Raw genomic sequence first — 12,128 nt, forward strand, 5'->3', positions numbered from 1 at the left:
AATCGGTGGCTGACTAAATACTTTTTTGCCCCACTGTATGTCTATATCTAGATATTAGGGATGGGTATGGAAACCCGGTTCTTGTTGAGAACCGGTTCCCACTGTTTCAATTCCTTGGAATCGTTTGCCATTTTTGCAAACGATTCCCTTATCGATTCCAGTCGCCCCAAATGACGTCACCACGTCGCGGAGCGTCATTTACCTGGCAGGAAACACGGCGCGTAAGCGGCTCAAACGCTCAAAAGCTTGGTTACACTTTAAGAGAACGGATGACAACAGGGCAACTTACAATACTTGCAAAGTAGATATTTCATTTAAGGGAGGAAACACTACGAATATGCAAAAGCATTTGCTCACAAAACACACGATGACCTTAAATGAATGTCGTGTTTTTAATTCCGCTCCGGACTCGTGAATCTCAACCCAGCAGCAGCGGTAACGTTTGCACGTCCTCTCCTGTTAATGCGGCAGGTAAATAATCAACTAACAGTGCATATTATGTTAGCGCGATCTGCCTTATTACAAAACCATTACTGTGCATTTAGTGACCATGATGAGAGACAGAGTCTGGCTCAGATGCTGGCAGTTCTCGCTGCAGTCTGCCGGTAGCGTCTCCTTTCAGACCAGGATAGACGAATGTCACCGAGCAGAGACTCAGTTTGTGGTCAAAGGCTTGCACCCGTTTGCCACAGCAGATGATTTTCGGTAAGTGAATGTGTTTAATTGTAGGCAATTAAGGATCTCTTAAGATCTCACTGTTGGGTTTGTAAGGCCATGTTACTCCTAAATTTCTATCTTGTTCAAAGAGAAGATATAAAACAAAGTTCTAAGCTAATCGACCTTAGTGTTCTCCTTTTTTAAAGAGAATCAATAAAGAATCGAATCGTTAAACAGAATCAAAACTGGAATCGGAATCGTGAAAATCTTATCAATACCCATCCCTACTAGATATAGATATATATCTAGATATATATTGTTTGCACTTTCCATACTGTGCTCTTTGTACAGTTTTTATTTAGCTGCTTTTGTCCACTTTTCTGCAATGACAATGCAGATTTTCCACTTGTGGGACAAATAAATGCAGATTTGCTGCGTGTGTGTGTGCGCGTGTGTGTGCGTGTGTGTGTGTGTGTGTGTGTGTGTGTGCAACATTGGCATTTGTTTACTCAGATCCAAGGCAGGTCAAACCTCTGTGTTACAACCTACATACAAAAGACACACGTTCACAATATATGGGTACACAAGTCTGTTTTATTTCAAAGAGTTTCAAACTTTACAGCGTTTGCAGACCCAGTGTCCATCATCCCTGGGTTTGGCACTGGTGAATTTGTGACATGTTGCACAGGTAAACAGGCCACTTCTAAGCACTGAAGTGGAGAATACCTCTCGCTGTGCAGTTTCTTTTGCAAGTTGAGGAAGTTCACGCCGGACTTTATTCACCGTGCCCCGTAACGGCGTTTTGCACTGCAGCAGTCTGTGCGACAGTGACAGTGAAGTAAAGAAATTGTCTGTTGTGACGTTTCTCCCATCATCCAAAAACGGCTCCCTCAGTTTCATGCCCACGTTCTCTGCCAGCCTCTCTCCCTTCTGGCGACTGGGGTCTTTTCCCAAGTAAGGAGATGCACTGCAGACATATTTGGTGTCCGTGGCCATCCAGAACTTGATCCCAAATTTGTCTGGCTTGGTTGCGATATACTGTGTGAATGGAAAACGAACCTTGGTAGGGAACAGCTGTTCATCTATGGTCATGTGTTCTCCTGGAGTGAAACTCTTAGCACAGTTCTTGTTGAACTTTTGAACTTCACCCGTTGCCTACTGGTGGTGGTCAGAGGGCCCGGTGGCGCCAGTGTCCGGCAGCCTCGCCTCTGTCAGTGCGCCCCAGGGTGGCTGTGGCTACAATGTAGCTGCCATCACCAGTGTGTGAATGGGTGGATGACTGGATATGTAAAGCGCTTTGGGGTCCTTAGGGACGAGTAAAGCGCTATATAAACACAGGCCATTTACCATTTCTGACCAGCAATCCACAATGGCACCAACAGGACACATGATTGCTCTTACAAACAGGATTGAAATGAATGCCATCAGTTCATGAACTGACAAATTCCAGTCCGGCTCTGTTCTGTGGGCTCGATGGACCGTACACTCCCTGATGGTCTGCAGCATTCCCACGTCTAACAGGCAAAGGAAGCTTTGGAGCACACTTGTAATCTTACGCTGTTGGAAGATAAACAAATAGAGAATGGTAAATTTACATGAACCTCACTCTAAATGGGTTTATATAAATATCATATGTAATATGGCAGTGACAAACCTTAGCAGACTCTGTGGGTCCAGCTTGTGCAATGAAGCACGAGCGATTTGCTGCTGCACTGGGCTTTCCAATGTCCTCCTCTACCCACGCAGTGCCGTCTTTTGCCGTGTGGCTCTGGCTGGGCTTCCCAGTACCACGGGGCCTCTTCATCTTCCGTGGAGGCATGTTGGGTTCTTGTTCCGTCTCCTTTTCAGATTCTTCTGAGGAGGTATCAGTGGCCTGCTGGACAAATGAAACCTCTCCTCCATCAGAAAATCTGCTTCGTCCATTTCCTGAAGCAAGGCCAAAGCCTGTTGCGTGGAGAGGTTCTTCCTGCGTGGCAGTGATACGGAGGCCATCCTGATGTGCGTTCTCAGAAATGCGAACAAGAAATGATTCTCCCGCCTGGGTCGGTCTGCTTTTATGCACAGCACAGTGCTGTAGTCAAGCAATGCCACTTCCTCACATACACAGTGGAACAATGGAAGATCTGTGCTGAGAGTCAAGGAAGCTGTGAATGTGTGTCTTTCATATCTGCAGGTCAGTCAATGTGTGGGATATTTTGTATAGATACAGCAGACATTTCTGAAAGTTGTAACACAGAGGTTTGGCCTGGCTTGGATCTGAGCAACTCTGAGTGAACAAATGCAAATGTGCCAGGCCTCAAGGATAATGGGTGGTTTGCACAACCAAAGCTGGAGGAGAAACGAGCTGACGACCTGTGAAACTCTCAGCAGGGGTGATTAACACCTCGGGACTTGCACCATAAAATAAAAACCCCAGTAATTCTAGTAGGTGTTGAGTTGAGGGAAGTTACGCAAATTTGCGCAGGTTTAGTAAATCTAGTGTTAATCCCCCTTTCTCTCCTATTCACAAATGAGGGGGAAATGCCATTAAAGTGTTGTAATGGTGCATGGAGCCGCTGCTGCTCTACATCTCTTTAGTGGGAACTGATTACTACTCGTAAAAAAGAAAAACTTCTCTGAATTCTTATTTCTGTGTCTCCATCTCATTCGGTCTTGCTCTCCTTAATGCTCCCTCGCTGCTATTTTTAATTATCAACATAAGGTGATTTGGTCACGAGCAGCCAATCCCTGGACAGGAATGGCAATAATGTCTTTAGTATTCGTTCCTTTTGAGTAAGGCTGGATTACGGTGGCCCCTAGAGACAAAGCACGTACAAACTCCAAAACACATGCAAATTCCAAAACACATGCAAACTCCAAAACACTTGCAAACTAAAGAACACATGCAAACTCCAAAACACGTACAAACTCCAAAACACTTGCAAAATCCAAAACACTTGCAAAACCCAAAACACTTGCAAAATCCAAAACACTTGCAAAACCCAAAACACGTACAAACTCCAAAACACTTGCAAAACCCAAAACACGTACAAACTCCAAAACACTTGCAAAACCCAAAACACGTACAAACTCCAAAACACTTGCAAAACCCAAAACACTTGCAACTAAAAAACACATGCAAATTCCAAAACACGTACAAATTCCAAAACACTTGCAAAATCCAAAACACGTACAAATTCCAAAACACGTACAAATTCCAAAACACTTGCAAAATCCAAAACACGTACAAATTCCAAAACACGTACAAATTCCAAAACACTTGCAAAATCCAAAACACGTACAAATTCCAAAACACGTACAAATTCCAAAACACTTGCAAAATCCAAAACACTTGCAAACTAAAAAACACATGCAAATTCCAAAACACGTACAAACTCCAAAACACTTGCAAAATCCAAAACACTTGCAAACTAAAAAACACATGCAAATTCCAAAACACATGCAAATTCCAAAACACTTGCAAAATCCAAAACACATGCAAATTCCAAAACACGTACAAACTCCAAAACACATGCAAAATCCAAAACACGTACAAATTCCAAAACACTTGCAAAATCCAAAACACGTACAAATTCCAAAACACTTGCAAAATCCAAAACACGTACAAATTCCAAAACACGTACAAATTCCAAAACACTTGCAAAATCCAAAACACATACAAACTCCAAAACACTTGCAAAATCCAAAACACGTACAAACTCCAAAACACTTGCAAAATCCAAAACATGTACAAATTCCAAAACACTTGCAAAATCCAAAACACTTGCAAAATCCAAAACACGTACAAACTCCAAAACACTTGCAAAATCCAAAACATGTACAAATTCCAAAACACTTGCAAAATCCAAAACACTTGCAAAATCCAAAACACGTACAAACTCCAAAACACTTGCAAAATCCAAAACACGTACAAACTCCAAAACACTTGCAAAATCCAAAACATGTACAAATTCCAAAACACTTGCAAAATCCAAAACACTTGCAAATTCCAAAACACGTACAAATTCCAAAACACGTACAAATTCCAAAACACGTACAAACTCCAAAACACTTGCAAACTCAAAAACACATGCAAATTCCAAAACACAACGGAAGTGCTCCAGGACGCTAGGGGCAGTGTTGAGCTCGATTTGCAAAATAAACGGCAAGTTTGTCTGTATGGGACGGTCTAGTCTCCGTCGCGCTTCCCAGGTTGCCTAGCAACCGTGATACTAACCGCTGGAAACGTGTCATACAACTTGGTTTGACAGAAATGAGGGAGAACATATTTTGTTCATTTGTTTGTTTGTTTCTACATGAGCTTTGTGTGATTTGATAAGTATCTGAGGCTGAGACCACAGGACAGTAAAACATGATTTTTGGGCTTCATTTCTGTACTGAACAGTTATTTAAGATTAGTTAGTAAATAAGAATTAGCTAATGTTGTTCATGAGACTAAAGTCATCTCACTTTGGTAATGTAAATATAATATGGCCAATATTATAGTTATTATATTAATCATTATTAGCTATTACAGCAGTGAACATGAACTCTGTGTCAAATACTGAGCTTCAGTACAGATTCAAGTTGCAGTTATGTCTTATCACCTTAAATCTTCACTCAAAGACAAGTATCTTTGACAGTGCATATATAGATGTATCATATATAAGAGACAAATGTTGTTCCTTCATGTTGTCATTACTAAATTTGGCTCATTGCTTACATATATTTATAAAAAGAAAATGTACAAGCTGTGATAACTGTTTCTGATAAAATGAAGAGTAGACTGATATATGAAATATTCCTTTATTGGGTGAGAAAATCAGACCATGTCATAACTGCTGTAAGTCACACAGAATAGATATCAGAGCCTTAAACAGGCTGACTTCTGCTAAATGGGTCAAACTGGGCAGAAAGTCTACAAACACATAACATCCTTACAGAATATGATGTAACACTATAGATCAACTTAGCTCAGAATATATAAAGCATATAAACAGTTACAGCAATATGATGCAACAAACACAGCAGCTACTGATCCAAAATACTCAAAGCTTCATAGAACTGAAACCAACATTTATTTTTAGCTCCATTCTGCTGCTGATACAGACTTTAGGTTTCTGAACATTAAACTTGTTGCTGCCTTTCATAGTGTGTAACTTGAAGGCCCTGAGTACTTTCTCCCACACTGGAAACACTGGGATGATCACATTATTTGAACATTACCTAATAAGACTGATTCAGCACAGACAGTTATGTTAAACTTTCCTAGCAGTCCTTCACAAACAGGGAACAGTCTGTCTATTCTCTCCATCTGTCAGCTGCTGCTGGCTCTTCCTCCTCCTCTTCCTCACACACTGCTGAGTTTGTCCTGGTGGATCATCAGGGCTGCAAAGCCTCACAGATGATGTGCAGCAGTGGGTCCCTCAGTCTGTCCTCACTCTGGACACTTGCAGTCGTCACACATGGAAATCAAATGTGTGATAAGCTGCAGGATTCAGACACAAGTGTAACTTATAAACACATGTTCATACTTTTATTCCACAATCAGAGAGAAAGAAACAGAGAGAGAGTGCAGGACAGACAGACAGGTGACAGTCTCAGGTGTACACACTGCTACACAACAGCACCAGAGAAGCAGGATTTAGTGTTTGTGTTATTACGAGTGTAAACAAGAAGAGTTCCAGATGGTGCAGTGGACACATGTGTGACTGCTGTGATTAAAGCATCTTTCTTTCAGCTTAACGAGTGAACCGTCAGCTCGTTCAAACACACGTTAAAGTGCGTTTGGCTCGACACCACCGAACAGAGGCAGCAATATAACATAGCTAACATTAACAGTGCAGTGAATCCTGCTTGTGCCGTGATGTTCAGGACTGCAAACCGAGCAGCATCACTGACTTTCAGCTTGTTGTGTTTGTGGATATATGACTGACTTTAATCATCCACAAAATCATCACATTCTCTGTAAGATTAAGGTCGACTATATATATATTTATTAAAGTAAAGGCTTTAAAACCAAGTTAATTCTGAAAGTACAAACATCGCTAATGTCAACTTTCCCGACATGTGGCCAACAATAATGGTTTCATGTTCTTCATTAAAAAAACATTTGCGCATAAATAAGTGACATAATATTCAGTACTTACTTCTGAAAGTTTACTCTTCCTCCGCTCCGCTTCCACCGTTTTTTTTCGGCAAAATTATCCACACCACCACCGCACTATGAAGTCTGGGATATGTTGGGCCATGAAGGCTACACCGACCCATCCTTAAAATTCAGGGAAATTATGGACGCATTTCAGGGCCGCATTTCGGGCAGCCTTTGAATTGGGAAAGCCTTCTCTTGTCGCCTTAAAATGCGGCCTTTAAGGCTGCAAACCCCAAATCCGGTCATTGGTACTTCCTGGCTTGTGTAGTTAGTAGGTAACAAAAGCTCAACACTGCCCCTAGCGTCCTGGAGCACTTCCGTTGTGTTTTGGAATTTGCATGTGTTTTTTAGTTTGCAAGTGTTTTTGAGTTTGCATGTGTTTTGGAGTTTGTACGTGTTTTGGAGTTTGCATGTGTTTTTTAGTTTGCAAGTGTTTTGGAGTTTGCAAGTGTTTTGGAGTTTGTACGTGCTTTGTCTCTAGGGGCCACCGTACTGGATAATGGGAGGAAATTAAGAATTCATCTCGGAGCATCTTTTTTAATTTAGCCTGAACTCAGACTGAGACATATTTACAACAAAGCTCTCCTGATCTCAAAGACAAAAATCCTGCACCAGTTCCTGGACCATACAAGAAGAAGCTGTGGCCTTTGTGCAGAGATCAGGTTTAAACTTGCATACAGCATCTGGAAACAAATTATGTTTTTAGCTAACAAAGGGCTAAAGATACCATTTAAAAGTGGTTCTTTGCTAATGTTATGTGCAGAGACAACACTGGCAGTCAGTTTCTCCAAGGGCCAAATGACAAACAGGGAATGGAGTGCAGGGCTGCAAAAACACACTGAACATGAATTTTGTATCTCAGCAAACCGCTGAGTGCACATTTTGTAAGAGTAGACTTTGCAGACATAATAATTGTTTTATTTATTTTAGGCTTAATTATACTTCAGATTAGAAAAGTCTGGTTACACAGAATCAGCACGAATCATTTTAACCTACCAGTCATTTTAGCTTACAGCCCATAATAGTTTAGCAACAGGTCTGTGTCGTCGAAGAGGGGAAATCAATACAAGCACGTGTGTCCTCATCCATGTTTTATTGACATCATCTTTATTGGCGTTAAAATCCAGAGCCTGTATATAAGCCTGACAATAAGGATGGATGCATGTATAACCAACACGGGCTGGTGTAACGGAGGAAGTGTGCTCATGAGCGAGAAGATGCAGAAGCTGGATGAAAACTGGTTTTCTTTCTTTTTTAAACAAATATTTATTCAAATATATCGTTGATCGTCCGTGTTCAGCGTTAAGCACGGAGACCTGGATGCTGCCATCCCGCCACCATCGCTGAGCTCAGGCTCCCTCTGCTCTGCTGAGACCCGTGGAGGAAGCAGGAGATCGGACACGTGCGCGCTGAGGGCTCAGGCTGTCATTTCCAGCGCGCGTGCCGCCCACAGGCTCTGCGTGTCTCGTGAGGAGTGCTGTCCTTTCTCTCCCCCCCACAGGTGTAAAACAGAAGCTGCTCGTGACGCTTTGCGCGGCAGATTCCTGCTCGTGTCCATCCCGCTGCAGTTTGTCAGGAAGGCACCACAAGTCACTCTTAACAATAATAGCCTCCGCCTAACACGACGACTGTCGCTATCGGAACAATATTACACCTACTTTAAAAAGGTTTCTTTACTTTATGAAACATACATTTCAGTGTTGTGTGTCTCACTTATTTTATCCAAACATGAAATTATTAGATAAATGATTGTGTGACACGGGGAGAGGGGACAGGTAATCTGTGAACACTTACACGAGCAGAAACCAGGTGAGTTCTGATCCTGATGAGAGTGAATCACAACCAGACTTTGTCTAACTTTGCAGGTGGAGGTTTTGGCAAGAGAGGGGTAATTGGTCCGGGTGAAGCAGCGTGGTGTCCAGGTGAGGTGATCCGAGAGTGGTGTGACGGGAGGGCAGGCAGGTGAGCGGATCCAGGATGACTGGGGGTGTAGAACACAGGGGTAACACTGCTGTGAGCAAACATCTATGACGGTCAGCACTAACTGTGGTTACTTGAAGACCCGGTGGAGAGTTTCCAGGTGGAAACCGTTATTCGGAGGTAAAACCCCGGACTCACCCGGACCATGACACCCTGCACCAGTAATTCCCATTTAACAGCTGATTAGGGAGAAATGTATTACTTAATAATAATAATTATTATTATTTTATAATAAGCGCGATATTTTAGCACAGTGAAATCCAGAGACTGTAGATTTCGCTGCTGAATCAGCCATAAACACGGCGGATGAGCTGGCAGGTGACTTTTATTTTGATATACAAATACCGGAAGTCCTTCCGTTCTCCGTTCCCGCGACTTTACTGCTCGGTTGGCTGAGTGACGTCTCTCACCGACCGGTGAAATACACCGACAAATCGACCGGACTGACCGCTTATCCGTCTTTGCTGGAACTCACGGCATCACGGACTGTCCCTCTCCTCTCCCCGGCCTGAAGGGCCGAGCCGCTGACACGGAGCGGTAGCGCTTCTCCGCAGGATGATGGATGTATCTCCGGTACTGACCGACGGACGCGCATCCCGGTGGACTCGGCGGACGGTCAGCGCACACTTTTGACCAGCTCAAAGAAGACTGACGCACCGGCTGTTTGCTCCTTCAGTTTTGATCCTTTCCCCCGGAATGTCATCATCAAGGAGCGAGTGAAGCATCTGCTCTCGCCGGGTGCCGCTGGACGTCCTTCTCCTCAAGGGTTTCTGGCGCTTTTAGCAAACGTTAGCACCGGTATGAGCGGAACCGCATCTGCCCGTCATATCTAACCGGGGTCGGAGGCTGCTAGCAGGGAAATATTTGGATCTGTGGATGAGATTGTGTACGGAGCGGAGGAGGACGGAGGAAGAGCAGCGGCAGCAGCGGAGAACCGAACATCCACCCTCATCCCCGGAGGGGGGCAGAAGCAGCGACGAGGCCACAGGACGATGTGAAGATGGGGGTAGTTTTCGGTCTCCTGTGGCTGTTTACCGGCTTCCTGCAGGGCGTGCACGGCCAGGGCGTGTACGGTAAGGACGTCATTAGCATACAATTCAAATATTTTGAGTTACCACATGCACGCGCACCTTACATGTTACGTGAATGCGATTTTGAGTGCACGCGAGCGGAGTATTACAAACAGCAACTTGACCTTGTGAGGGATTTGGCTCCTGTGCGTGTGCGTGCGTGGCTGGTTCGTGGTTCATTCAGTCACACTCGTGCCTGGCATAAAGGCACAACAGGTAGGCTGCTACACAAACACAGATAAGCACACCTGTGCATACAGGGACAGCCGCAGTGCTAATCCTGCATCGTGGCCCCAGCAGTGCCGTTATTAGATGGCACTGTGGGTTCGGTGTGTGCCGGTGGGTCTGTATGAAGCAGCCTGCAGCTCCGTGCAGCAGGAGATGGCGACACGATGCTGCTGCTGCTGCTTTCACTGTGTCAGTCCTGACATGACCGGGCACTGGAAATGACTGGAAATGCCGGTTCTTTTACTGGTATGCTGCTGGTTCGTTCCTGTAGTTACTGTAACACATGCCAGCTCCTGCACGGTGGCCATTCCTCTACTGTACATAAACCCCGATCTTCTCATTTTGCCTTACTTGCACATTTCAAATAATCTGGTGTAATATGGTGTCATAACTGTGTCCTGCTATACTTTGGTCCTCCAGTAGAAATCAAGTTGCATGTACTATAATACTGTGTTGTTTTTCTGCTTATTTCTGTGTCGTGGCTCTTAGTAAATACAGTCAGTGTGTTACTGTAGACAGTGTGCTGGTGCTCAGGCATCTGCTGTTTCAGCCTCTTACTTTATAAATGCCCTTTTTACATTTTCCAATGTCTATTTTATAATTTTATATTTGACTTTTACATTTTGCCCAATTCAAAGCATGTAATGGCCAACAGTTGTATTTTGATGGTTGTGCTAGGCTGCACCCTGAACAGCAGCATCGCTGACCTGCTTTTACAGCCAGGTAACCAGAGTTTAGTCCTACACTTTTCAGTGTTTGCTCATTTTATGAAATGAAATACTATGACAACATGTCAGTGCAGCCAGCCAATCATAAGTGATAATACCCCACCACTGAGCTTATAGCCAGCAAGCTACTTTGATTTCAAATGTACAAGTCATCTCCATCTTTGTCTGACCACAGAAATTTAATACAATTTATTTATACAGCACCAAAATAAGCAGTCGCCTCAAGGTGCTTTGTATTGTAACGCAGACCCTACAATAACACAGAGAAAAACCCAACAATCATATGACCCCCTATGAGCAGCACTTTGGCGACAGTGGGAAGGAAAAACTCCCTTTTAACCTCCGGCAGAACCAGGCTCAGGGAGGGGTGGAGCCATCTGCCAGAGATTAATAACGTGTATGATTCAGCGCAGGCCACGGCCAGAGTGACCAGATCATTAGTTTAGCACATGTCCACATGTCAGAAACATGTTAGTCCTTGATATGTCTGTGTCGAGTCAAAGATCTCTGTGACATCAGTAGGTGTGTGGTGCTGTGTGTAAGTGCATGAGACATGCAGCAGGAGTGTGTGAGTGTGCTGCAGAGAAATACTAAAATGCAGCATGTGGAGGTCAGCGTGGACGCTCAGTGGACACTAGTGGATCCGTGTGTATTTACTTTTGTAAAAACACATGGCTGTGCTCAGCATAAAACACAACCATACCTTCAGAGCCTGAAAGCTGAAGCCCAGGTGGGCGCCCTTTAAAGCTCTTTTCTGTGGCCATCATTTATTTCCTGCAGAGGTTTATGGAAACTCGTCCTTGGTCTTGACCTCAGCAAACTCTTCTCTGAGGAGTTTTTGGGCCCACACACTCATTTTCTAACCCATTTTATAAATGTTGGTCATGGAGGATTAGCTGGTATGTTTACTGGCAGTGATTAGTGATTGACAGAGTGACATCACAAACCCGTGAGTTAGATTACAGTGTGAATGGTTGTCTCTGTGTTAGCCCTGTGACAGACTGGTGACCTGTCCAGGGTGCACCCTGCTCGCACCCTATGATAGCCCCCCCGCAACACTGACAAGGATAAGCTGAAGAGAACGCATGGGTGGATGGATGCATAGATGGATGGATGGATGGATGGATGGATGCATAGATGGATGGATGGATGGATGGATGGATGGATGGATGCATGGATGGATGGATAGATGGATGGACGCATGGATGGATGGATGCAGGTGGATGCATGGGTGGATGCATGGATGGATGCATGGATGGATGCATGGGTGGATGCATGATGGATGCATGGACATTACTTTTGTATTTTTCGGTGACCCTGTCTCTATAATTATCA

At 44.0% G+C, this 12,128-nt stretch overlaps 1 protein-coding gene across 5 annotated transcripts in view; it reads left to right on the forward strand.

Moving 5' to 3' along the window:
• The first annotated feature begins 257 nt into the window (after positions 1 to 257).
• Positions 258 to 12,128, forward strand: part of LOC309695220 (MAM domain-containing glycosylphosphatidylinositol anchor protein 2-like) — a 161,485-nt gene continuing 149,614 nt past the window's right edge. For 2 of the 5 annotated variants that reach the window (XM_082515730.1, XM_082515734.1), the window contains exon 1: positions 7,745 to 9,840. In XM_082515730.1, coding sequence (XP_082371856.1) covers positions 9,768 to 9,840 — 73 coding nt within the window. In that variant the 5' untranslated portion in view covers positions 7,745 to 9,767. Of the gene's footprint in view, positions 706 to 7,744; positions 9,841 to 12,128 lie in introns of those variants that run through there. The other 3 variants (XM_082515733.1, XM_082515731.1, XM_082515732.1) reach the window with 3 other exon arrangements.

Source organism: Aulonocara stuartgranti (assembly GCF_965226115.1).
Source record: "Aulonocara stuartgranti genome assembly, chromosome: 19".
NCBI lineage: Eukaryota > Metazoa > Chordata > Actinopteri > Cichliformes > Cichlidae > Aulonocara > Aulonocara stuartgranti.